This window comes from Penicillium solitum (assembly GCF_028829755.1).
Source record: "Penicillium solitum strain IBT 25940 chromosome Unknown utg000009l_segment0_segment0, whole genome shotgun sequence".
In the NCBI taxonomy this organism is placed as follows: Eukaryota; Fungi; Ascomycota; class Eurotiomycetes; order Eurotiales; family Aspergillaceae; genus Penicillium; species Penicillium solitum.
In genome coordinates this window covers 3,733,800-3,759,117 of record NW_027072128.1, presented here as the reverse complement: position 1 = coordinate 3,759,117, position 25,318 = coordinate 3,733,800, and the positions used below count along the sequence as shown (strand labels likewise).

The 25,318-nt window shown below is 48.8% G+C and overlaps 7 protein-coding genes across 7 annotated transcripts; 5 read left to right on the top strand and 2 right to left on the bottom strand.

Annotated features, from left to right (window-relative positions):
• Positions 1-93: 93 nt before the first annotated feature.
• N7455_012515 (putative AP-3 adaptor complex subunit sigma) lies at positions 94-751 on the bottom strand (the record flags this gene model as incomplete). Its single annotated transcript, XM_040952803.2, has 2 exons — positions 657-751; positions 94-579 (listed from the first exon to the last, which is right to left on the bottom strand). The coding sequence occupies exons 1-2, from the start codon at positions 723-725 to the stop codon at positions 94-96; spliced, it is 555 nt and encodes a 184-aa protein (XP_040816914.1). The 5' UTR covers positions 726-751.
• Positions 752-915: 164 nt separating this feature from the next.
• Positions 916-1,955, top strand: N7455_012514 (translation initiation/elongation factor MRX8; the record flags this gene model as incomplete). Its single annotated transcript, XM_040952797.2, has 2 exons — positions 916-1,430; positions 1,529-1,955. The coding sequence occupies 2 exons, from the start codon at positions 916-918 to the stop codon at positions 1,953-1,955; spliced, it is 942 nt and encodes a 313-aa protein (XP_040817032.2).
• An 887-nt stretch (positions 1,956-2,842) lies between these two features.
• Positions 2,843-6,200, bottom strand: N7455_012513 (uncharacterized protein; the record flags this gene model as incomplete). Its single annotated transcript, XM_040952673.2, has 3 exons — positions 2,843-2,968; positions 3,023-5,713; positions 5,775-6,200. 3 exons carry the CDS (start codon positions 6,198-6,200, stop codon positions 2,843-2,845), a joined length of 3,243 nt encoding a protein of 1,080 aa, XP_040816883.2.
• A 1,467-nt stretch (positions 6,201-7,667) lies between these two features.
• N7455_012512 (uncharacterized protein) lies at positions 7,668-11,196 on the top strand (the record flags this gene model as incomplete). The annotated part of the gene is made up of 10 exons (XM_065606901.1): positions 7,668-7,694; positions 7,760-7,774; positions 7,832-7,946; positions 8,158-8,323; positions 8,402-8,507; positions 8,682-8,896; positions 9,004-9,676; positions 9,757-10,222; positions 10,662-10,855; positions 10,918-11,196. The coding sequence occupies 10 exons, from the start codon at positions 7,668-7,670 to the stop codon at positions 11,194-11,196; spliced, it is 2,256 nt and encodes a 751-aa protein (XP_065460067.1).
• A 2,577-nt stretch (positions 11,197-13,773) lies between these two features.
• N7455_012511 (uncharacterized protein) lies at positions 13,774-16,032 on the top strand (the record flags this gene model as incomplete). Its single annotated transcript, XM_040952773.2, has 1 exon — positions 13,774-16,032. One exon carries the CDS (start codon positions 13,774-13,776, stop codon positions 16,030-16,032), a length of 2,259 nt encoding a protein of 752 aa, XP_040816905.2.
• Positions 16,033-17,030: 998 nt separating this feature from the next.
• On the top strand, positions 17,031-19,411 carry N7455_012510 (putative UDP-galactose transporter). The gene is made up of 4 exons (XM_040952571.2): positions 17,031-17,591; positions 17,669-17,698; positions 17,775-18,755; positions 18,835-19,411. The coding sequence occupies exons 1-4, from the start codon at positions 17,523-17,525 to the stop codon at positions 19,129-19,131; spliced, it is 1,377 nt and encodes a 458-aa protein (XP_040816904.2). The 5' UTR covers positions 17,031-17,522; the 3' UTR covers positions 19,132-19,411.
• Positions 19,412-19,591: 180 nt separating this feature from the next.
• Positions 19,592-24,673, top strand: N7455_012509 (uncharacterized protein; the record flags this gene model as incomplete). The annotated part of the gene is made up of 10 exons (XM_065606900.1): positions 19,592-19,814; positions 19,861-19,995; positions 20,060-21,059; positions 21,136-21,317; positions 21,366-22,054; positions 22,113-22,688; positions 22,740-22,891; positions 22,945-23,042; positions 23,107-23,638; positions 23,695-24,673. The coding sequence occupies 10 exons, from the start codon at positions 19,592-19,594 to the stop codon at positions 24,671-24,673; spliced, it is 4,566 nt and encodes a 1,521-aa protein (XP_065460066.1).
• Positions 24,674-25,318: the final 645 nt, after the last annotated feature.

Sequence of the window (25,318 nt, the reverse complement as noted above, 5' to 3'; positions counted from 1 at the left end):
ACCAGAACGCCTTAGATAGACCAAATAGGACTTAATAATCCCAATCCATCAATATGCAGTTCATCAAAAGAGAAAGTACCTATCCTCCATAGATCACCTCCAAGCCCCCAACCCAGGCAAAGCCCCACGACCCAAACTAGTACTAGCAGCCTGAACAGCCTTCTTCTTCCCCAGCGATCCCTCTTGAGCCCGCACACCAGCAATAATCTTCTCAATATGCGTCTCAACCACAACACCACCAACAATCATTTCACCAAGCACAGCATGCAGAGTCTCATATCCGAAGATAAGATCCAACTCGCAGACATTCTCGAACATGCGATCCAGCGCCTCGACAAATACCTGAATCAAATCGATCAGAGCGAGCGGGGACTCGGTCGACGTAGAGATCATGATAAACGACAGCGTTGCGTAGGTCCGGTATGTGATTTGCGTGGGGGTATCGGAGGGCCCGGAGGCGGAGGAGCTAGCGCCTTGCGAGAGGAGAGGAGGGAGTGGGAGGAAGTTACAGGCGCTTGCTGGACGCTGCGCGACTAGACGGTATATTTGCGCGATCAGGGATTGCTGCGTTTGCGTGTCCTGTTTATGAGGTTAGTTTGGTGTTCGTCCTGTGCGGGTGCGCGAATGCGGCGCGGGGAGAGGGGGGTTCGACTCACCAGCTGTGTGTAGAACTTGGTTAGCCGGGGTTGGCCATTATTATTGAAGACGAGGACTGCGTTGATCATCTTGACTGGTGAGGTATGGAACAATCTTGGAAGTTGGGGAGAATGTCGGTCTTATCTGGATGCGATAGCTGATGATGCGGTCTTGGCTCGGGCGACTTGCCCCGTGCGCTGATCTGGAGAAATCGATATCGATTCTACTTTTTTTTTATTTGGCTTTTTGTTGACTCCTTTTTTCGGATATTCGAGAGTCATGATGAACTCAATATCAAAATGCAGGAACCCTGCATCCAGGATATCATTATATACAACTATACGAGCCCTATCCTCTTCCTCGAATCCTAATTCCAAGCGCGAACTCAAAGACCTCACCCCGTCCGACCTCTGCTACTACTGGGATACAAGACCCCCGAAAGATGAACAACTAGCCTTCGCCGATAAGGTCTTCACGCCGTCGCGTCATTCGCCGCTCAAACTCTGGTCCGCGGCCAAATTCCGCACAACACCATTTGCATCAGTCGAGCCCGAAGTCGCATTCTTGGGCCGCTCAAATGTCGGCAAGAGTTCACTGTTGAACGCAATAATGGGACAGGAGATCTGCTGGACATCGTCGAAACCAGGGCGGACGAGGGAAATGAACGCGTTCGGGATTGGAGGGACGAAGGGCGGCGAGTCGAAAGTTGTGCTGCTTGACATGCCGGGATACGGAAAGGCGAGTCGATCTGAGTGGGGAGCGGAGATTATGAAGTATCTCCAGGGACGGAAACAGTGAGTTACGATTCCTATCCCATGTTGAACCTGGAACACATGAAACAAACCTACCAACGTATGGTGTACAACGACTGACGAAGATTATAATATTATAGACTCCGTCGCGCATTCCTCCTCATCGACAGCACGCATGGCATCAAGCAAACAGACGCCGAGATTCTGCGACTATTCCGACACCACGCAATCCCACACCAGATCATTCTATCCAAAGTCGACAAGTTCCTCGTTAGACAATTGAAGCAGATAAAGACCGGTGTCACGCCCGCCAATATCGAGCGGTTACAGCTCTTGCTACAGGGTATCAAACCCATTGTGCAGCCAGACCCACGAGCTTCGGAGGGACCTGGGTCTTTGGGTGAGATTTTGACTTGTAGTGCCGAGGCAAAGATTGGACCTGGCCGGTCGTTGGGTATCGATGCTGTTCGTTGGTCGATTTTGTCTGCTGCTGGGATTGATGGGAGCTTGCAGGGTGGTCGGCTCGCTGTGCCGACTGCTGCAGAGACATCGGCTACTTTGTCGTGAAAGGGCATGTCGTGTTGTCCGAATTCGAAACTATACCCGTTGAGTTTTTAGACTTGACTCCTTAGAGCGGCTAGTCAGGTCTGATTAGCCCTTCCCTGAGCGCACGCATCCATGGACTAGAGATGAGACTGTATATCGTTCGTTGCTTTTCTAGAACGATGATTGATATATCCGGCTTTTCTTGAGCATGGTGGCCAATCCTCATATCGGGCTTGCTGAGCTATCATACGCCATCACGAACTAGCCGACATGGGTCTACGACAGCATACTAGACCAACAAGTAACACTATGGTTCATATTCGAAGCAGTTGAATGCTTCGCTATCTAGAGCTAGCTGCTGCAAGCATAATACACATGTACTATACCCAATACAATTACAATAAACATGGAAAGCGTAAACCAACAAAACTCATGACAGAACTTGAGATAAAGATCATAATCAATCTATTATGAGCAGTCCGATACGGACGAAGCAAGGCGAAAAATATGTAAAAGAATCACCGACCTGGTAGGCAACAGAATGGGAAGTCACATACGCATCAGGCAAAGACAAAGAAAACGTATGACAGTATGCATGGGGATAGGCAAATATTTGTGAATACAGAATGATAAAAAACCTCCACATAAGAGATGATGAAAAAGATATGGAAAAAAAAAACAACGCCTGGCCCCTTATCGTAATGCTGCAAGACCAAAGAATGCCGACCACGCTATGCAAAGGATATTTGTTCCGATGGAAGACGAGAGCTGTAAGGATGGGTATCGTGAATGGGGGAATAGAGTGAGAAGAGAAGAAAAGATAGAGGAAAGGGAATAAGTAGTATGGGGAGGGTTATCGGAGGTTGAGACATCGACTTGAGGCCGAAGAGAAATGCGGCCTAGACATCTCAATCAGACAAGGAGTCGTCATCTTCGATTCCGCTGAGGACCTCCTGCCCACGTCGGTTGACGACAATGCGTTTCGCAAGCTTGTTTTCCGGGACTCCATCCCGTGCAGCACCGAAGTCGAGAACCTAGGTGGAAGCAATATTAGCATAAAGGATTGGAATGCCTCAGAGAACACTTACTTCGATATAAGTCAAACTGTCACGTTGCACTGCGGCAACACATCTCCGGTCATTGAATTTGACTTGCCACACGCCACTTAGGTCTGTGAGGAGGTCTCGAACACATTCGCCGTTTCGTACATCCCACATCTTCAGTGTCCGATCAGAGCCCGAGATGACCTTCTGCCCATCATGCTGGAAGCAAGTGATGGCACCGGTGTGTGCACTCAAGGTGTTCTTGCAGTGGCCATGCACGGAGTCCCAGATTCGGAGGGTGGAATCAGCGGCAGCCGAGACAAGGAAATCATGCTCTAAAGCGAGCAGACCAACGAGGGAGGTATGGCCTTCGAGGTTGTATAGGACGGCTCCATCATCTAGCGACCACACCTTTACCATGTGGTCCATGGCTCCACTGATGCAGCGATTGCGCTTATGGTCAAGAACCACGCTATACACTTTCATCGAGTGACCCTGTAAAGTGTGTAAAGTCTGTCCGGTGGAAATCTTCCAGACCTTCACCGTGCAATCGTAGCTACCACTTACGAGGGTATCACCGTGGGCTGCAATTGCACGAACAGAGTGCTGATGGCCGGAGAGCACACGCATGAAGTATGGACAGCTAGCATCATCCACTGTAGGACCATTCTGGTAGTAGACTGGGTCACCGGATTTGGGGAGCTTCCACACTCGAAGGTTCGAGTCACGAGACCCAGTAATGATCAATGGTTCTTTAGGCATGATCTCAGGATGACCACTTGCATCCCTACCGACCTCGGTAGGCAGGACGATTTGCAAGCATCGGACGGTGGAGGTGTGGCCGTGGAAGATCTGAGTACACCTGGCCCGTTCGATGTCCCAGACTCGCACTGAGCGATCAGTAGAGCCAGAGACTAGCGTGTTGCCATGATACTCAAGAGCCCACACTCCACCTTCGTGACCCTCCAATGTTGCCTGCAATGCACCTGTTTTGGTGTCGTACACGTTGATATTAGTGTCATCGCTTCCGGTAAGAACCTTGTCCGCGTCAAATTGCAGGCAAGTAACAACATGGCGGTCATGAGCACGGAAAGCAATATGTTGTGGCTTGACATCCGGTTGCATCCATCCCTTGTGAATGGCAACGTGGCGACGGTAGAGAACCTTGAAGAGGAACAGCCCACGGAGAGACGGTAGACCCACTTCAGCATAGGGCACTGCGGCAGCTGCAGCGTTGGCAGCGGCGTATGGAGCCTCGGACGCAGCAATATCTTTCCTCCAGTCTGGATCGGCGATTTCTCCTCCGCTGGATGAGACCTTCCGCTTGGCAAGCTTCCGGCTTGAAGCACGCGTGTTTGCTTTCCGCTTGCCTCGTCGGCTGATTGGCAGAGAACCCAGAGGGCTTCTGCTGCTGGGACCCGCCATCGAAGGGACAGGGGACACCTCCATATCTGCCCTGGATAGGGCCACAACGCTGAGATCTTCCTCGTGAGCTTCAGGGCCGCTGGACAACTGCCATCCCCATCCCTGTCTTATAGCCCGTTCTAGTTCTCCATCTGAGAGATGATATCCGTCCTGGTCAAGGAGGTTCTTCCAGCTCTTTTCATCAGAATTGGTGATGTGTCTCCACCTCTTAGACACCTGCGCCGCACGGCACATGGTTTGAACATCAAGGTATTTGACGATGTTGAGACTGAGCTCAAGCGGCAAAAGAGCTAGGAAGTCGCATTTCAAAGTTGGGTTAACCACATCGGCCACGAAATGGAGAGTAGGCTTAGGGCATCTCCGAAGGAATTGATACATGAGATACGTCTTGACCTCATCAGGCACCGAGTCAAAGAACTCCAACACCTTGGGCATATCTAAAAGTGAAGGTGGTGACCGGGAGTTTGCGAGAGAATGACCATTTACCCGAGTCTCATCTGCATCTTGAAGCCGCAAAGCCTTAGAGAAACGCGAGACATTATGATCTAGACTGGAATCTGTATCAACGTCAAGCGCTTCTGACTCGAAGGAGGATTCGCCATGGAGGGCATTCATAGCAGCGACCGGTGAGAGACTCGGGCTCGGGAGGCACATATCTTGCGCCATGGCATTGTCTATTGCCGATAGTTGAGACATAAGCTCAGGTCGTTCTTGCGTTGCAGATTCCTGGGTTCCATATGTCGTATCATCAAATGAAGCCGCTTCAAGTGCAGGAGGGCCATTCTCATCCGTTTCAGTGGCCTGGGACTCCTGAGTTTCGGGGTTCGAACGAATCCCAGACAACGCATTTTGCAAGTAGGAATTTTGGTTGGATGTCTGCAAGCCTTTAGCTCCGATTTCAGAGGAGAGAGGTGACGGCAAAGGAGGTTCCCTCCGCGGAAACACCGAGCTATGAATCCTCGGCCTTGGGGCCGCATTTTCACCCACTCCCCCCAGGTTGCTTTCGGTGTCTGGGGTGGCAAGACCAGCGGCAAGATGGGTTGATCCTACGCCACTTTGGCGAGTGCGGCGTGTAATGGGCTCAGAAGGAACTCGTGACGGGCGAGTTCGCGGAAGAACCGAAGGTCGAGCATCAAACAGTGTGACGGGGGAGACAGCACGACGACGATTGTTTGACAGGTGACTAGAAGGTTGACTCGCTATTCTCGGAGGGGTTAGCCGGCGAGTGGGGTTCTCGCCCTCGGAAATGAACGAGTTCACAGAGCGAATCTGGCCGTTTGATGATTTCAACGCCTCGCTTTTCTCCTTGTACTATATATTATACTGTGAGTATTGGAACCATGGAAACCGAGAGGATAGCATAGGATCGTACCTCAGCAGCAGTATTTGTGGTATCCTCAGGCTCGTTAAAGATGATCGACTTGTCGCCGATCTTGAACTTGAGGTTTCTTAAGGCCGCTGGAGTCTGAGATGAGGCGAGAGGGTACTGTCGGGCATCCAAATCCTTGATGGCTCGCGGGGGGTTGATGGTCAGAGGCGGGAAAGAGGTGGTGGTGGTTGTGGTGGTTGTCACCACTGTAGTTCTGGTAGTAGGAGCAAAGCCAAACTGTCCGATAGCCGCGTTTGATGGCCCTTGGCCCAGCTCCTCTCTCTCGTCCATTTCGTGTTTTCGAGGATGAGTGAATCGAGATCCGGGGCTGTGGGTCGCATGAGAGGGCGTAGATACGGACGCGTTGTGATCGGTCAAAGCCGAGTCGACCTCAGATATTTGAAGGGAGGTAGGAGCATTTGAAGTCATTGTAAAGCGAGCTCATGCAAGAAGACAAAGGAACGGTGATTTCGCAAATTCTCTTTTTTTATTAGTGAAACACCCCCTCAGCACGGTACACCAGCGGAACCATCGATGCAAAGGGCATTCAGCACATGTTAGAACGGAGAATAGTCAAGTTCAATGTTGTTAGGGGGAGTGGAAACAAAAACACAAATAATGGAAGCAAGGAAGCAAAGGGAAGGGGAGAAAGAAACAGTGGCGGCTGACAAGGAGTTGGGGCGGAGAACAACATTTATTCCGGTTCCCGTAGGTGGACGATGTCATGGCCCAACGTGCGACATTTTGATTTTTGATCTTTGATTTTTGACTTTGGTGGATTCTTTGCTTATTTGGTTAGAATTTATTCTTTCATCTATTAATATATTAATATAAAATATTCTACCTTTGTTATTGTCTATGTCAAATTCAAAATGATCTGAGTGTGAAACCTGGAGAAAAAAAAAGCCATCCCCTGGGTCTGCTCTAGACCGGCAGAAATCAGCAGATAGAGGTGGGACCGAGGATAATGACAGTCAGATAAGCAGATGGACTTCCAGATGTCCTTTTGCCCATGTCGTTAACAACGTAATAGATTAATATATATTCATATTTGCCCCTAAATCATATATATCGAAGGTTATCAAGGTTATCAAAGGTTATATATCAAAAAGTCCTCTGCAAAGTACTTTTTACCGCCTTCATATACACCCAAATACAGTAGACATCTAAAAAAGAACCTCCGAAAAAACCAACCAAAAAGACATGACACGGCATAAGCGACCGACTATTGTAATCTATTCGTCCAAATCAAGTTGTATCAAGTTTTTTATTTGCCATCGCCACATATCACGTGAGGTGGGGGCGTGCCTCGGGTGGCTTCTTGGCTGGATCTCATTGTTATGTTGAAGAAATTATTTACTAGGGGCTCATTGGGCATAAGACAAAGGGCACAGGGGCATGGAATAATAATCTTGTAGACTGTTGCCCCTTACTCCTTACTCTATGCAAGTCACATCTTGCCCAGGTGGAATATCCACTGATATCTAAGATGTCTCGGCCTCCCGAGGTCCCCCCACATCTATTTAGGGTTTGGTTGCTTTTACGTACTACAACTCTTCAGCCCTGCCTCCTGTGATATCCTTGATCGATGATATTTCGTAGTATTAGACTTGGCTTGACAGGTGATAGGTTTGTAGAGAATTATATCTTGACTTCGAATCACCCGGCCTCTTGTTCGCTGGGAACCCCATAGGAGACAAAGTTGTCCGAATATATCCGAATATATATTTCAGAGCAAAGTGACGTTTACAGATTTCTGATGCGAAGAAAAAAAATGTTAAAATAAAAGCACAGGTAGACAATTAACCATAGGCTCTATACAGCCATGCCTACATCCTTGGTCACATTAGGGTGGCTGTTGCTTCCATGAGCGCTACAACTATGCCCATTTTGTAAATGGGAAGAGCAAGGGCAATTTCGGACGTAACCGATCGGAATATATTCCTATATGGGTGATTGAAAGACACATAAGTGATGAAGCCGATCAGCTTCTCGACCTTCTAGTGAGTCTCCCGATATATTCACATCTATTAAGCTGTGCTAATATACATCTCTTCTAGGAAAATGGCGTCTTAAATGCTCTCCTAAGAGGCGTGCTACATGCCGTCCAGTTTACTGTCATTACCTCGTCAAACAAGGTTCTGGAATCTTACACCTTCACCGTCGGCAATTTCGGTAAGCGCGGCACTACAGATCGCCTAACTAACGGCCCAAGGATAGATTTTGTTAGCCCCCATGGGGATCGAGCCAGCATGCGTACTATGATTTCTAAAGGCAAGGGCCTCATCCGACGGTTGAGAACAATGTGTTCTGAAAACCCGCCATTGCCTAGTATATACACTCTATTGTTGCCTATTCCTAGTGTTATCACTCACAAAATTAATAGATGAGCGCAGCCTGGGAATACATGTATTCTACACACCGGAGTGTCCCGGATCCTACGATATGCCTGGGTTTGCTGATTCCCGGGACAACACGATTGAATATCCGCGGACTTCGTACTGGGAGAGGACGAGGCGCTTTTACGGAAGCGTCGACAGCGGCTTCCACACGTATGTTTCCCTATTTCGCCTCCTAATTTCTTAGCATTTACTTTGATTTAATTGAGGATCAGGTCTAACATATTAAAGACTCGGATTAAGAGCGAATTCTCTTCTTTCTACCTCGCCCGGTGGCGAGGCTTACTTCCCTTCGGTGGAGGAAGCGAACGACGATATAGTGCTCCATTCTTACGAGGTCGGAATCCCCTCTTCGTCCTCTTTTCTTCCCTCTTCTTCCATCTCCCCCTTTTTTTTTCGCACTTTCTCTTTTTTCACAAATAACCGGTTGACATAAGAAGGGGAACAAGTGAAGAGAGAAAAATGAGAGTAAATTATTATGGCAGAAAGTAATTCTCCTACCTCGAGCCAGTTGGAGCTTCCGGAATCCCCCTCTCAAATCATCGGCAGACGCAGAAAGCACCTTGTGAGCATCATCAAGCAAAATGATCGCTCTCCCCCCCGCCAGTTCATTGCCTCGTGCTCTCCCGAGGATGTGATTGCCCCTGGGACACTCTACTTAGAGGACACCTTGTTCAGTGCAGCCTCTTATGGTAGCCCCGAGACTCTTCGCATCCTCTTGGGGGTGTATACTGCAGCCCCAGAAATCGTTAAAAGCTCAATCCCAATTTCCACCTGCTGCTCGACGCATGTGGTGCAGCAAATATTGATGTCGTACGTTTCATCTTGGACAGCCATGACGATCCAGAGAATCCGTTACCGCTCGGATCGGTGGATTTGCATCAGAGAGATGACCCCGGAGATACGCCGATTCTCGCCGCTGCGGGGTCGCTGATATATCCCGATGAAGATGCCGACGAAGCGGAGGATGAGGGCCTTGATCGGAATGAGTGGATTCGGAATCGGATTACGCGAAGCCATCAGTTGATCAATTTTCTTCTCGACCGGGGCTGTTCAGCGACAGATGTCAATCCCCCTTTGCCAAATGATCTCTCCCCTTGGGGAAATCAGGTTCAAGACAGTGTGATTGGACTTTCTGTGTCAACGGGTACTGGTCCATTAATTCAACGGCTCCTTGATTCCGGTGCCGATATCTATCTTAAACATCAACACCTTCATCACCCCAGAGTACCACTTCAGTCCAGTACCACAGACACTCACACGCATGACGTGACTACGCTCCATCTGACAAGCTTATTCTATAATTCTGATGCTGTTAAATTGCTCTTGAATCATCAAAATCACAAGGCCAACGGCAACCCTGACCTGACTTCCTCCTGTGACAGTGATGGGCGGTTTCCATTACACTGGGCAGCTAGCGGCAGTGCCGAGTCTGATTGCAGACTCCTGGATAAGCAGCTCAAAATCACAGAAACCTTCGACTGCTCCTCGACCACGATTCTACTGGTATCAACCTTGTTGACAAAACTGGATCCACGCCCCTGCACTATGCTGCTAGAAGCCACGCTAGGTGCGGTTGCACCCAGTATGCTGAGCTTGCGATCCGCAATTTACTCGAATACAAGGCTGACCCTCGGATCCCCGATGGCTCGGGCCGTACTATCCTGCATCTACTAGGGTACCACTCCCATCAAGGCGACCCCATCAACACCACGCTCCTGGAATCAATCTTGTCACACGGTGCCAATATCAACCATACCGAGAACAACGGGAAAACAGCATTGCACGTCTTTGCTCAGAATCTGCGACAGTTCTCAGCGGCAAAGTTCTTAATTGAGCATGGAGCGGATTTCAGAGCTCGAAACGCTCTTCGCGAAACGCCCTTCCATGCGGCAGCGCGAGGGTTTTTGAATGATCATGTACGCCGTGATGGGAGAGATACGGAAGTGACAACCGCGAACAAGATCAGACTTCAGGATGAGATTATGCTTGCTCTGAACAACGCTGCTGGGGAAGATGCCGTTATGTTGATGAACCAACCAAATGCGGAGGGTAAAACTCCGCGAGACTTGTTGGAGGAGACCAGAAATAGGTGGCAGGGGATAGCGCAACCCATATCCGGACCTGGGAGAGGCAGAGGTAGAGGCAGGGGGCAGCTAGTAGGAGCATAATCACAGATGAAGCATATCTCATAAAAGTGGCTATCGTAGCACTTCTTACAATTCTTCTCTCATATCGAATTTGGTATGCCCAATCCACGAATACTTAATGCTCTCTTGTTTAAATTTGGAATTTGCGCCAGATTTCCAAGGCTTTGAGTCAAGGATGCTGGGCAAAATCTTTTATACTCCGTCTTATCCGAACAAAGCACATCTGTAGCAAGATTTGGGACATGAGCTATATACATGGAGCCCTATTTAAAGATGACCTTTTCGTTTCAAATAACTGCCTCGTACTTTTTACTTCAAAGCATTTATCTAATATTAGCCAGATTGTAGCAATGGCGAGGCTCGTGCAGCAGTCCACAGTATCCGGAGACTTGGCATCATGAGATCAGAGGAGGGCAAGAAGATGGAACACTACTATAAGATAGGGAGCAGCAAATTCTTGCTCAACAAGACAATCCCGGCCTGCAACACTATCTGCAGCGAAATCTTGGACTCGATGTTGCTCATTGAAGAATATGTAAGTGACTCCATACATTTGTGACAAGGTCCATGGCTATACATGATCTAATCATCGAGAAGTACGATATACCCCCTCCTAACCCCCTTCCAATGGTTCGATCACATTGGTCCAAGTCTGGTGTACCCTTGCTCGGTATTCTGATTAGTGAGTCCGGTGAGTGGTATAATACCATCGATCCTCGCTGGCAACCTAAGCTTTGGGAGCGGGTTGCCAATGGGTACTTCTTCGAGGGGCATACCTCAAACAGCGTGTCGAAGCTGTTGCTGGATTCGAAAGATGAAGAGGAATTCAGAGATGTCGTTTATACTTGGGAGGCCAAGAAGATGAAGCTTAAATAGAGGAATGATCGCAGTAGTTTACGGAGTATAGGACTAGTGTTTCCCAAATCTTTGGATACATATCCACTTCTTCCACTTCTTCCAGACCGCTGGGTCGTTCCGAGTACAGCACAGTCCATAAGACTGAACCTTTTGCTGCACATCATATTAGAGTAAGTACAGAATATGGAGTAGATATGTAGCTAGCTTTGACGGAGTGAAAAAAGAAGGGTTTGTTTTATCCTTCCTCTGCTATTTGTGGTCCATTATCCTACCTCCTTAGATATCCCGATTTGGTTTCTTTGTATGGATTACAATTTTGTGCATTGTTGCCGCAAAATCATGCACGGAGTGAAGCCTCAAATTTTGGAAAGTGGGATGTCAAAAGTGGAGGATTTCCCTGATTTTCGTTCCCTGATCTGCACAGCAGACAATAGATCGACAATAGAGCGTAACCGAAACCCTGGAACCATACTAGGCTATTGGAGTCGACTATTGGCGACCATCAGGCGGGGGGTATCCGCATGACAATTTGGCCTAGCCACCTGCCAAATCACTAGCCTGAATTCAATAGTGCGTTCCGTTTGCCTGGACTTGGGGTAAAATGTGGCGTAACACAGTATTTTTTGTCTCGAGTTGTGTTCCTAACGGTTATTCAAAGAATCTGTTTGCAGCTCATTTCCTTCGATCGGCATAGGGCTTCCTATTGTTGGTTCGCACGCGTAAGTCCCCGGAGTGGCAGTCCGAAAACCGGCCAAGTCCGTATAGGGGGTTGATCGGCGTTCGGTGAATCGATCTCGGATGAACAAGGGACAAGGATCTCGATCTGAATGAAATTGCGCTCCCGGGAGTGTCATTACTGCTTGTTCCGCCTCGTGGGTCTAAGACGCGGCACATGGGCTTGGTTGCAAGGATACGAAAGTTTGTTTATAGTGGTGTCTGTGCCTCTTTATTTTTAGGGAGATTACTGTCTTGGTCGCCGGCTCTGATATTGTACTACTAGTAGGTCCCCGGTGTACAGAATACAGCGCGTCACTTATCCACAACCATGGGCCGTCAAAGCTGTCAGGCGGCAAACGATTGAATTCATGTCTCAGTTCATTTTCATTCCCAGCACATGTGAAAGGTTGAGTTTAAAAGAAGAACCCACATGCAGGTCGATCATTACCAGTTCCTGTGGGCTTTGGTACAATGCATGTGCGATGGGCTACCCGGGAAACGCGAGTATTCTTACTGCGTACTCCGTAGCCGAAATTTCACTGCGTTAGGATCTAAGGGGGAAGGATTACGATTACGGAGTCCACGGATATTTGTCATGGAGCACATTGAGTGGGGCAGACCTCATCTATAATACTGGGGGCCTTCGTGCATAACGAGATCTTAGAGAGCTTCGCCCCGGCGCATTGGGCCGGTGAACGATCGATTTGTCGATCTTGGCTCTCAGACGCGACCGCAGCGGGTTGAATTTTTGGTGCATTGGCATCAGCTATTGTAATGCAATTCTCCATAGTTTTTGGCTCTAGCCCTCGAGTGGACTCCACATTTTCTAGCGATAGCTTTGTTGATTACGGAGTGCAGGGAAAAAGTATCCATGCGAGTGGATAGGAGGGGATTGGATAGCTAAATGAGTGGAGCAAAAGATAAATAATTCCAATTAGCGACGGCAAGGATGTGAACAGGATTTTGTGGGCGTCAATAGCGTCCACCTACGGAGAATACGGAGAAAGCCACCACGTTCTTCACGAAGTTGGTTATTCTTTTTTAGGTTGCAGATACCGCAGTAAGGGGGAGTAAATCTCCTACAATATAGGGTTAAAAATGAGATCCAAATGTACAAAGTACGTACTGTACCAAGAATAATAGTGTGATGCAAATGCATGCTATATAGCATGATCTGTAGTCCTTATAGGTAGGTAACAAATCAACATGGTCAACCCCCTGATCAGATTCACAGCTATCACAAGCCAACCTGGAAATTCCCCGAGGCCATCACATATCCTATACTACTCCGTACACTCCGTACTCCGGATGTACGGAGTACTATTTCTAATATTTCTAATATCGTATGTCGATCAGCTCTGGAGATGCCGTGCTCCACTCGCAATTAAAATTGGAATAAAATGAAACACTACTGTTCAGCCTATGAGGATCTGGTTCAAGGCATCTGCGGAGTTCTCCCCCTTTCAGGACCCGTAGGAATAGGAAATCCCTCCAAGGTTCTAAATAATTTATCTTGTCGACGTACAAAAAAAACATCCCGACCCCAACTTGACACGCATTTTGCTCGGATTTTTTATTTCACCAAGATTATATACCCTCCAAAATTCCCAACTCACCACCTAAATATCCAAAAATTATCTCTATTTCCCAGGTACGTTGACGCCTAGCTCAATTTCCCCTAAATTGCAGACTTAATGAACTAATTTGGTGGAGTAGATTGGAGTCGGACCCGAGACCAATACTTGAACCACCGGGGTCCCGCTGAGCTGCCACATATTTTGCGCACTCAGAGCCCACAAGCCCATAAGTCCATGAACCCATGAGCCCATCGCATCATACGATTTCATGAACAATTGAACTTGCCCGCCCTCTCCCACCATGGGACACCGAGAGATCACACCGGTCCATGTGCCGCTTCGAACATCGAGTCGCAAACCGGCACAACACGACCCAATGAGCACCCAGGAACAGACCCGAATCGATCGGCGAACTTCGAAAGCCCAAAGATTTTTCGGAACCGATATATCACTTCCTACGGAACATGGCGGGTGGCAGGAACCTCCAAATGTATCCCGACCGAGCTTTGTGAAGCCACCCGATAATGCTCCTAGGCAGAGCTCCGGCTTCGTTCCGTTCCCGCGCGCTTCAGAAAATACTCTCATTCCTCCCGATCAAAACCTTCGTGTACGGGCTTCCTCGCCTCTGCTAGGCCATGACTACCGATCGCAGGAGGCCGCACCGCCGCTCCCCAAGCCGTCGAAAAAGGTTCACCACTCTGGTTCCTCGTCCACCCTTTTCTCCTATTTCAGCTCGAAAGAATCCTCCAAATCACCCAAATCCTCCAAATCACCCAAGAACCAACTCCAACCTAGAGTACGAAATGGACTCGGGAGTCAGCCAGAAGTGACATACACGAAGGCTCAAGATCCGCCGAAAGACTCTAAGCGGAAGATGCGTCCTCCAAAAATCGATCTTTCCGTCTTGTTCCCGAAGCCACGGAGTCCCACACAACAAACACTGCTTTCCCCCCATCGAATGGTCAACTCCCCTTCTCCCGTCTCTACAGTTGTCCCGGAATCTTCTTCCAACAAGATTGAAAGGATGACCGGCGGTACGAGCAATTCTACTAGGAGGAGATACGTCGAACCACCTCCCCCTCCTCGCCGATCTTCGATCACCAAAAATGACCCACCCAAGCATGGTGGTGATAATTCGGATTTGCCTTCCATTGCAGAGAGCAAAAGTAGCGACTGGTTGGAGCAACCACTTGAGCGGACAGTAGGGACGAGTGAGATTGATTTGGCCCTGGATCGATATGCGGGGCGACGATCACTTTTGAGTCGCTCAAGCATGTATACTACTAGCCGCGAGAAATTGCAGCAAGAACAGCAACGCCCCGAAGAACCTCGGAAGAGCTCAAGACGTGCCCACAGCCCCTCTCGACCTAAGGAGACGTACTTGAGTCCTGCTACATGTCCAGACCCCAAGCGTGGTCGCGGCCTAAGCACCTCCCAGGAATCTTGGAAGACCAATGAGTCAAAATCAAAGAGCGAGAAGAGCTCATTGACCAAGAAGAGCAGCAAAAGCACCTTGAAAAACAAAGATCTGCGAAATACCAGTATGCTTTGCCTCTCTTCTTCAGAGGACGAGGATGACGAGGATCAAACTCCAACCACCGAGTCAAAGCGCAATACGAGCAAGTCTAGAAGGGACAGCGTGGCTACTTACGACGAATACGACCCCCAGATCTACACAGCTTCCACTGCCCACGCGACCACTGCCACGGCGGTAAAACGCTTTGACCGGAGACTCTCGACTAGCACCCGTGGCTCCCGCCAAACCGAAAACAGCCTGCCAGTGCCAGTACCTCGCCCACGAAAGGCTGCTCAATCCTCTAATGACAAGTCTCAAACAACTGGACGGACCACGCAAACTCGCCGTTCGAGCGGAGTCCCCACTATCCCGGATGAGATTCTGGCGCAATTCCCCCAGCAGCCTCTCCGCTCCCCCGCAGAGTTGAAAGAGTTGAACCGGAGGAGTCGTGTAATCGCCGTGACCCGTCAAGAGCAAGATCTCCTCGAGGCGATGCGTATTCGAAAGGGCAAGGTCACACCGAGTCTGTTCAATGCTCAAGGAGCGGATAGAAGATCACTAGCCTCTGGCCCATCCCGCGATTCCTTCTGCGGATCCGACACCTCATTCCTGCGTCTCAGCAATGTATTCCCGCCATTCGACATCCGGTCGGAAAAGGGTGCTACCCAATACAAAGATGGAACGCCCTCCCAAAGTTCGGGGTCGGATAGTGAACGGAAACCTCGCACTAAAATTTCCTCTTCTGATTTCAGTGCGGACTACTCGGAGAGCTTGCCCTCCCCTTCCACCAGCGGTGCTTCACCGTTGACCCCCACCTTGCCAATTCATCGTTTCTCGCCCCTCCCCTCTCCGAAGCCACCCCCAAGAGGACCCCCGCCAGCCATCCCCGGGGATCCGAAGCAGCACACCCGCCGACGCACCGATAGTAGCGAGGCTATCCTACTAGATGATGGCGCGGAGTCGAAACGCAACAACGGTCTTCCTCTCTGGTCTTTCGACTTTGATTGGAACCGCGAAAGCGCTAATATCGGTTCTGTGCACTGATCGCTTGGCCCTTGATACCCAACACTTTCACTCCACCCCTTACATTTCCTATTTCACTCTTTTCTCACTCCCTCTGTATTCCTACTTGATTTGATCCCCTACAGTCTTTCCTACATTTCCTTGACTTCGTTGCATCTTGCAGCACTTCGCTGCAAGCATCTGTTTACCCAACCATATAGACCTCACTTGTCTCTTTCCTACATGACCCCTCTTCCTTGTGTCTTCTCACTTCTCACTTCTCACTATCTCTTCATTACTTTTTTGAATTAGCGTTCACACAGGCTTCTTTACCTGCTATCATGTTTACCTTGGGTGATTTTCGTGCCTTTCTCACGATTTCATTATTTCCGGCTCATGACTGTTGTCATTAATATTCTCAATGATCACCAATTCATCAACCGAACTTGTACAATGTTCTTGTCCCATTCTCCACCTAGTCTTGGCCCAAAAATGGCGGTCCAGGTTGGCCTCAGTTGTATATTGCAATGCACAGCGACCACTAGGGACTTTGGTCCTATTGGATTTTGGGATTCACCGCTCATATCTTTTCTTTTTTGAAGTGATCTCCGTATATGTAGCACATTTGGATTGTTATATTACCCTCCTAATGACAAGTTTGTATCTATATTACGTTAGTCGTATAATATGAGCAAAAATAGTCAGCCGCTTCTACGACTTTTGTACTTGATATAAGTAACTAGGCCTCGGAGGATGTGAATATGTTGTCTTCTTTTGTCTTTTTGTAAACGTCTTTTTAAATGGTCTTCTTAGATGTGTATAAATGTCTAGAATAATCAGTTTGAAACTAGGTACTCCGTATAGAATAGAGAATGTTGACGAATGACGACATGGGTGGAATAACAATGGGGGGCTGTGGATGTGGTGGAGATGCCCTGGGCAGCTCGACGTCATCCACTTTTTTCAAGGTTAAGGGGGACCAAAATTGAGTCCAAGACATTGTAAATATGATATGGAATTCCTGTTAAAAGAGGTACACCATATATTTGTACACACTTACCTAGTGCAGGGAAAAATTCCAGCGCTCGAACCTTTGGTGACTCTCTGATCCACCCGTGGACTCTTTGACCGCCGACCTTCTCGTCTATACCCCCAGATTATTGTCTTCCTGAGCTCTATCCTTCCTTTCCTTTTCTTTTCCAAGTCCTTTTCCAAGTTCTTCGATATACCCTCCTTCATACAGTGGAGTTAGCCGATGCCCATCCTCTCCTTCGCCTCCCAGCCACCCACATCGCCCCCGATCGCCTCGGGAAACCCTATCGGGATCTAAAAGGGAAGATCTCCAGAACAACTCACACCCCTGGTTCGCGAATTGGGATTTACACCTTGCTCTATATCGTACACACTTTTTCTTGTCGCTCCCTCCACCGAACTCATTCACCACATTCACCGGACTGGGGATTGCACTGCGTGCCCCTTTTGCGGAAACTTTAGCCACTGTTTAGAGGGAACACGCGACCTACTACTTCGTTATGGGAGAGCGCGCCCAACGCCAGCCATCTGGGCTTCGAGCTGCGGCCAGTCTTGCGCCATGGATTTTGGTACGACCTTGTTGGGCATTGCATAGCCTTTGCGGTTTGGGGACTCTGTTCGCTGACTTGCCTCGGTTTCTTTCTAGTTCACGGCGGAGTCGACTGTGTTTGTGTTGGTAAGTCACCCTGCGCGACGGGGTAAACCCTTGTGATAAGAATGGAAGGCTAATCTGTATTTTTACGATATTCTAGCTAGCTCATTATTCTCGAGTTATGCCTCCCGCCGGTGGTAAACGCTACCTGACCTCTACGGCGGTCTTCCTAGTCGAAGTGGTCAAGCTGGCCATCTCCCTCACAATGGCGCTTTACGACGTCTCCAAAACCGCACCACCCTCGATGCCCGCTACCTCTCTCTTCTTCTCCCTCACAAGCGCCGTGTTCTCAGGCGACAGCTGGAAACTCGCTATCCCTGCCGCGCTCGACGTCTTGTCCAACTCCCTCCTGTACATTGCGCTCTCGAACCTACGAGCTGCGTCGTTCCAGATTACATTCCAGCTCAAGTTCCTTACCACTGCGATCTTTGGTCTGATGCTCCTGAAACGGAGCATCCCCGCCCGCAAGTGGGGCCTGCTTTTGCTTCTCGTTGTGGGCGTGGCTTTGGTGCAAATCCCCGATGCCAGCCCCGAGCAGATGCTGCAGGATGATCATGCTAGTCATCATTTCCCTCGATCTTTGGAGGAGTGGAAGGCTGTCAAGCAAGGTGCTGGTGCTGGCAGCAGTTTGCACAAGCGGTCTGCAACATACGAAGGGATTGAAGAGGACATCCTGACGGCCGACCCACACTTGAACCCCGCAATTGGTCTCCTTGCGACTATCGGAGCGTCCTTGGCTTCCGGACTTGCGGGTATTTATTTCGAGAAAGTCCTCAAGGACAGCTCGAACCACATCTCATTGTGGGTCCGCAATGTGCAATTAGCCGTCTACTCCGTTTTCCCGGCTCTCTTCATTGGAATTGTTTTCCGGGATGGCGAAAAAATCGCCGAAGATGGCTTCTTCCAGGGCTACAATTGGGCGGTGTGGTCTACGATCATCATCCAAGCCTTGGGTGGTATCGTTTCTGCATTCTACGCCAGCAACGCCCAGAAGGATGCAAGGAGCTTGGCCACAACCGCCAACATAATTTTGAGCATTGTTGGAAGCATCTGGCTATTTGAATTTGAGCCCACTGCAAGCGTACGTCCACTGCATCTTTAACACTTCCCAGCCTCCCTCCACATGCACATTATGAACAAGACTGACTGAGACATTATAGTTCCTCCTGGGCTCAGCTGCAGTCCTGGTAGCAACCCACTACTATGGAAACCCCACCTTCAACCCTGCAATGGGTTCCTTGCGTCCACCTCCAATCCGCATCGACGCCTACGAAAAGGACTCCGTAGGTCCCGACGGCTCCCCTGTGGCGCCCCCCAACGACTTTTCTATCAAACTTCCAACCTCACCTTTCCTTTCTGACGGCATGTCGTCATCCCGTCCCACCTCTCCAGCACCTGGCCATACTAGAGTAAGCTCTAGCCGGAATGCGAGCGCGAGCTATTTCGATGAGAAATGATTGCTGTACCTTGCTATGCACATTGATATTGACCTACGTGATGAGATGCCTCTTTACGGGAAATGATATTGGATACCTGATAGATGCGGATGTAAGTGCGGTCTTCAAGAAAGTCGCCAGCCGCGGGCCCTTTTTTTACTATTCTTGATGTCGCTCCTAATTTGGAGCTAGCGCCTCTTCGCTGCCCAATTTTGCATGTCCTCTTGCTGTCAAGATGTTTGCTGCCTTTGGCTCATGTATGCATATATACGAATCAATGAAACACTTTCATATACCCCACAATACTTTACAATTTCTATTCTTACTGATTTTGAAATGACACTGCTACAGTATAAGTATTGATAGTCCACGTGCTGTCACGTTATCCGGAGCATCCATGGATGGACCTTGGAACCAGGCTCTGCAACTCATCACTACAAGCACCCAAATTCAATCCAAATCATCGAGATTGCATTTCAAAATGCGAAGAAACTATCAGACCTCAAATTTCAAACCATTTCAATTGCCCGGTCTGAGGCGTACAGATGTAGCCTCACCATCCAAGAGCAGTAAAGCCAGAACGATGCATCAGACACTGATCGATGATATCCAGCAACCCCAATCCAACAGCTCGTCCCTTCGTAAACCTTTCACTGACCTGACGTCATCAGCTCACGACGAGGACGCTGAATTGGATGCTTTCGGTGAGTCTGTCGACTTATCATCATGGTGGGTGCTGATGCAAGCCAGACTTGGAACTACTGGCCTCAGAAGATAGAGAGGAGTCAATTCAAGATTCCGGATTTGGAGTTCCTAGATCTACCCCACTTCAAACCTCTCGTCAACCTGATCTACAGGCATCTCAATTCTCTCGTTTCTTTCAGCGTGAGTTGCTTGTATACCAGTTCTGGTGTTTCTGTCATGACGATTCGAGATTGACAAGTAACAGCAAGCTCGAGTATCCCTTCTTCCCGCTGGAATGGATCCAGTTCGTCGGATCCTGTATCAGGGCCTCCCTCGAGCCCGTTGGCTTTGTTCCGGCAGAAGAATGATGCGATGCGGATGGGACAGCGGAGTCTTGAGACGAATCGTGGCCTTTACAATGATGAGACTAGTCAGAGCTCACCCCAGGAACTGATCGCACAAGTGAACCCCGAGGCTTTGACTGTCAATAAACAACGTCAAAACCCGTTTATACCACCATCTGTGCGGGGAATCGTCCTCGTATCAGTAAATGACCTACCAGAGAACTACCGCTCGATGTTTCCTTTCCCACTTTTCAATGCCATTCAATCTAAGTCCTTCCACTCCGTCTACAACAGCAATGACAACATCGTCCTGTCCGCACCAACCGGCAGCGGCAAAACAGTGGTGATGGAATTGGCCATCTGCAGACTCCTGAACACCCTCAAAGACGAACGCTTCAAAGTAGTCTACCAAGCACCTACCAAGTCCCTCTGCAGCGAGCGCTTCCGAGACTGGCACTCCAAGTTCTCCAGCATGAATCTCAAGTGCGCAGAACTGACCGGAGATACGGACCACATGCAACTGCGCAATGTCCAGAGTAGCCAGATTATCATCACGACACCCGAGAAGTGGGATAGCATGACTCGGAAATGGAAAGACCATATGAAGTTGATGCAGCTCGTGAAACTCTTTCTTATCGACGAGGTGCATATTCTGAAGGAGACACGAGGAGCTACACTTGAAGCTGTGGTTTCTCGAATGAAGAACATTGGATCGAATGTACGATTTGTGGCGCTGAGTGCTACTGTTCCTAACTCGGAGGATATTGCTACCTGGCTTGGGAAGGATGCGACAAACCAGCATGTTCCTGCACACCGGGAGCATTTCGGCGAGGAGTTTCGTCCCGTCATGCTGAAGAAGGTTGTCTATGGGTATGCGTCTAATTTGAATGAATTTGCATTTGATAAAGTCTGCGGTTCAAAGTATGTGGCCTTTTTGTTTCTGTCCTTTCTTTCCTTTTGAGTTACTAATTTGGCATACTGATTGGTGCTTGAAAAGGTTGCCTGAAGTGATCGGAATGCATTCATGCAAGAAGCCCATCATGATATTCTGTTGCACGCGAAACTCATCACTCGCGACGGCGAAAGAATTGGCTCGTCTTTTCACATTGACAAATCCACCCGCCAGGCTTTGGAAGGAACCCAAGAAGCGCCTCGAAACTCATAACGAGGACCTAAAGAGTAAGTATATGAGGTATTTTCTAGACTCACATTGCTAATTAGAGATAGCAACCCTTCTTACTGGTGTCGCATTCCATCACGCTGGGTTGGGCCCCGCTGATCGCCACACTGTTGAGACAGGCTTCAGAGAAGGGAACATCAACGTCATATGCTGCACGTCTACACTTGCAGTTGGAATCAACTTGCCTTGCCACCTCGTCATAATCAAAAACACTGTCAGTTGGCAAGACGGAGGCTGCAAGGAGTACTCAGATTTGGAGATGATGCAGATGCTTGGTCGCGCGGGCCGGCCTCAATTCGACGACAGTGCGACAGCAGTCATCCTCACCAGGAAGGAGCGTGTAGCTCACTACGAGAGACTGGTTCAGGGATCTGAGAGTCTGGAGAGCTGCTTACATTTAAACCTCATTGATCACCTCAACGCTGAGGTTGGCTTGGGAAACATCACGGACGTCGAATCGGCCGTGAAATGGCTTGGTGGTACGTTCTTGTTTGTAAGGCTTCGTCGTAACCCGACGCATTACAAACTGAAGGAAGGGGCGAACCAAGAAGATGAGGATCAGCTCCTTCGCAATATCTGTGAGAAGGATATCAATCTTCTTCAAAAACTTGGTTTGGTCGAATGCGGGAGCCTTTGTTCGACCCAGTTCGGCGAAGCTATGGCTCGGTACTACATCCAGTTCGAGACAATGAAAGTTCTATTGTCGCTGAAGCCAAAGGCAACATTGTCCGAAATTGTGAGTATTTCCCCTAGATTGCTGAAATGAAGAACTGCAACTAACATTACGGTTCCAGCTAAATGTGATCGCACAAGGTGAAGAATTCCGTGAGATTCGCCTCAAACCCGGCGAGAAATCACTGTACCGAGAGATCAACCGTGACCCAGGGATTCGTTTCCCTATCAAGGTCGACCTAGCCCTCCCAGCCCACAAAATCTCACTACTTCTTCAATCCGAGCTAGGGGCAATTGAGTATCCCGATAACGACCAACTTCAAAAACACAAATTCAGCTTCCAGCAAGACAAAAGTCTAGTCTTTGCACATGTCAACCGAATAATCCGCTGCTTACTCGACTGTCAAATTGCCCGCGGTGACTCAATTACGATCCTTAATGCCCTTGAACTCGCCCGAAGCTTTGGAGCAATGGTCTGGGACCACTCACCTCTCCAAATGAAGCAGATCGAGCAAGTGGGTGTTGTTACAGTTCGGAAGTTGGCTGCTGCTGGGATCACCAGTATTGAAGGACTGGAATGTGCAGAAGCTCATCAGATTGAGATGGTTCTTAGCAAGAATCCGCCTTTCGGGTCGAAGTTGCTCTCGAGGTTGAAGGAGTTCCCGAAGCTGAGGGTTTCTGTGAAGATGCTTGGAAAGGTTTGGAATTTGTTATGATGGTAAATGTGATTTTTCTAACGTGGGATACAGGAAGTGAAAGTTGACTGTGTCAATGTCCAATTCAAGGCCGAAGTCGCGTTCATGAATGACAAGATCCCGACCTTCTTCCAACGTCATCCGGTTTATGTGTGTTGCTTGATAGAGAGGTCCGATGGTTATATGATCGATTTCAGACGCACAAGGTGAGATGCTCAACTAGTTATTTTGTTGTAGGCAATTTCTGATGCCCTTCAAGTGCAGCCAAGCTCCAAGAGAAGCTGGAAATCGAACTCACCGCGGAATTGACGAGCGCGGAGCATGTGATTGTGTGTCATGTTATGTGTGATGAGATCGGTAAGACTTTTGAACGCGAACAAAAGCGATTGCATCATCTATATTTATGCTTACAATTCTCCAGCGGGAACATCGAGACAAGCTGAGCTCAGACCTAACCTCCCATCTCACCTCTTTGCTGCTGTGCGAGATAAGAATACCAATGCCCAAAATCCTGAAACCTCGAACCTACCTTCTCGTCACCCCGAGGGGAATTTGAATCGTAAAGATGCAGAGAAACCGAAGACGAACACGTCTCATCCCCAGGGACGAGATATGGTCAGCATCAAGACCAAGTCTCGGCAGACTGGGCAGAGTGTGGACGATTTTGATGGCGATGACTTGCAGCTTGATGATTTCCTCGCTGTGAATGAACCCCGTGGCAAGGCGAAGGAATCTACAAGGCCACGAGCTCGACAGTTTGATGATTTTGATGATATAGATTGGTTTTCCATCGATGCGACTCCACCGAGCCCAGCCAGGGGAGTGCCGAAGGTCTCAAATCCCCGAGAAGATGACTGGGCGGCGGACTTGGAGGAGCCAGAGGATGAGTACGAGCCAGTCAGGCTGGCGAATGGCAAATGGGCCTGCAACCATAAATGCAGAGATAAAACTAGGTTTGAGAAAGCCATCAATTTCTTGATTGTTAAGCTAGTTAAGCTGATGGTTGCAGCTGCAAGCATTTCTGCTGTCGCGAGGGGCTGGAAAGGCCCCCGAAGCCGCCGAAGCGGACAAGCTCTACGACCCAGAAGGAAAGTGGTCTCAATCAACTGACTATTTCAGCAAGTATCACAAAGACAACCCCGACCAATAACTCGAGTTTGGGAAAGCAAGTGGCTAAACAACGTGTCACGGGGCCCAAGAATGGCGGTGATGTTTCAACGGCGAATAAGATGTCTACGTCGCAAGCTGGAAAGAAGAATCCAAGTCAAGAGAGGTCTGTACTTTCGGAGCGGGACAAAAACGTTCCTTCCTACAAGAGAAAGTCAGAAAAGAGTCCAGCGAAACCTCCCTCCAGTGATTATGGCGATGAAAGCTTCGATGATTTACCATCGCCGTCACGTCTTCTCGGGAACAGAGGATCTGGGTTTGCAAGATCGGTTTCTCCAGTGGTGGATGACCGGACAAAGAACAGCATCACAGATGTTTCGGCCATTGAAACGAAGAATACAGACACGGAGCCCTCGCATTCTGCTTCACGGTCCGATCTCCAGAAAAACCAAATGAAGCCATCCACTCCCAAGCCTCAACACGAGATAATTGAGATCCCGGATGACACCCCACCAGACCCAAGGATGACATTAACCAAAGACTCTTCTGTCAAGCAGAGTACACTGCCATTATCAACAAAAGCAGACCAACCCCTCACCCTGAAACGGAAGGCGAGCCATGACGAAACCCGAACGGAACACAAGAAACGGGTGAAGCAAAGTCCCTTTGTTCCTGCTTTACAGGTTCACGCTTCAAACTCTTTGAGCGATGAACCTCCACCGAGCCCTGAGCAGCCTGCACCTCCTATTTCTCCCGCGCCTCCCGTTTCTCCCGTTTCTTCCGTTCCTGTGATCGGTGGTCGGATGGACTTGAATGCAACATGGGACAACGATGGAATCAATCTGCTTGATGAGTTCAAGGATATTATTAGATTCATTTAATCGCTTGATAATTGCTGGTCAAGTGGTGGGAGTTTTGCCTTTCTCATGCATCTCTAGAATTTATTTGGCATGATGATTTGTAAGCTGGATTACTGCGAACTGGTGCAAGTTGCGACTTGTCTTACTTCTATATAGAATATTGGGGGTCATGCTATATTGACATTTAGAATTCCCAGCATGAAATAATTCCGAAAGAATTCCATTGCTTTGATATTCTCGAATGTCTCACTCCAGGTGTGACTCTGTATTCAACCGTGGTATTCGATAGATTGCTATAGCCGATAAGGGTTGTTCCTTCCCTAGAATTGTTATTGCCTTCCTTCCAAGTTAGAATTGTTATTATTAATTCCTTAAGATAACCTTCCAAGGTTGGAAAATAACATAGCGTCCTAAGACTTACCCTTGAAAGGCTTTTCAAGCCAGCATGCCCAAGAAGTCTCAAACCAACATATCAAACATTACTGCCTCTGGAGGCCAGGAGAGCACTGGTTCCCATTCGATTCATCTTCACAAGAAAAGGCGATCGCTCATGCGGTGTCTATCCTTGACGATGTAAGAGTCGGCTTCCTTGGCGTAAACGCCTGTTTGCCTAGCCCCACGACTAGATTATACTTCAGCTTCAAGACGCCAACTCATCGTACTTTT

Bases quoted from the DNA above. Each gene is read 5' to 3' on its own strand.
- N7455_012510 (XM_040952571.2), top strand. From the start codon at position 17,523: ATGGGAGAGCGCGCCCAACGCCAGCCATCTGGGCTTCGAGCTGCGGCC. The intron at 17,592-17,668 runs GTACGACCTTGT...GTTTCTTTCTAG, and splicing joins GTCTTGCGCCATGGATTTTG to TTCACGGCGGAGTCGACTGT. The intron at 18,756-18,834 runs GTACGTCCACTG...GAGACATTATAG, and splicing joins AATTTGAGCCCACTGCAAGC to TTCCTCCTGGGCTCAGCTGC.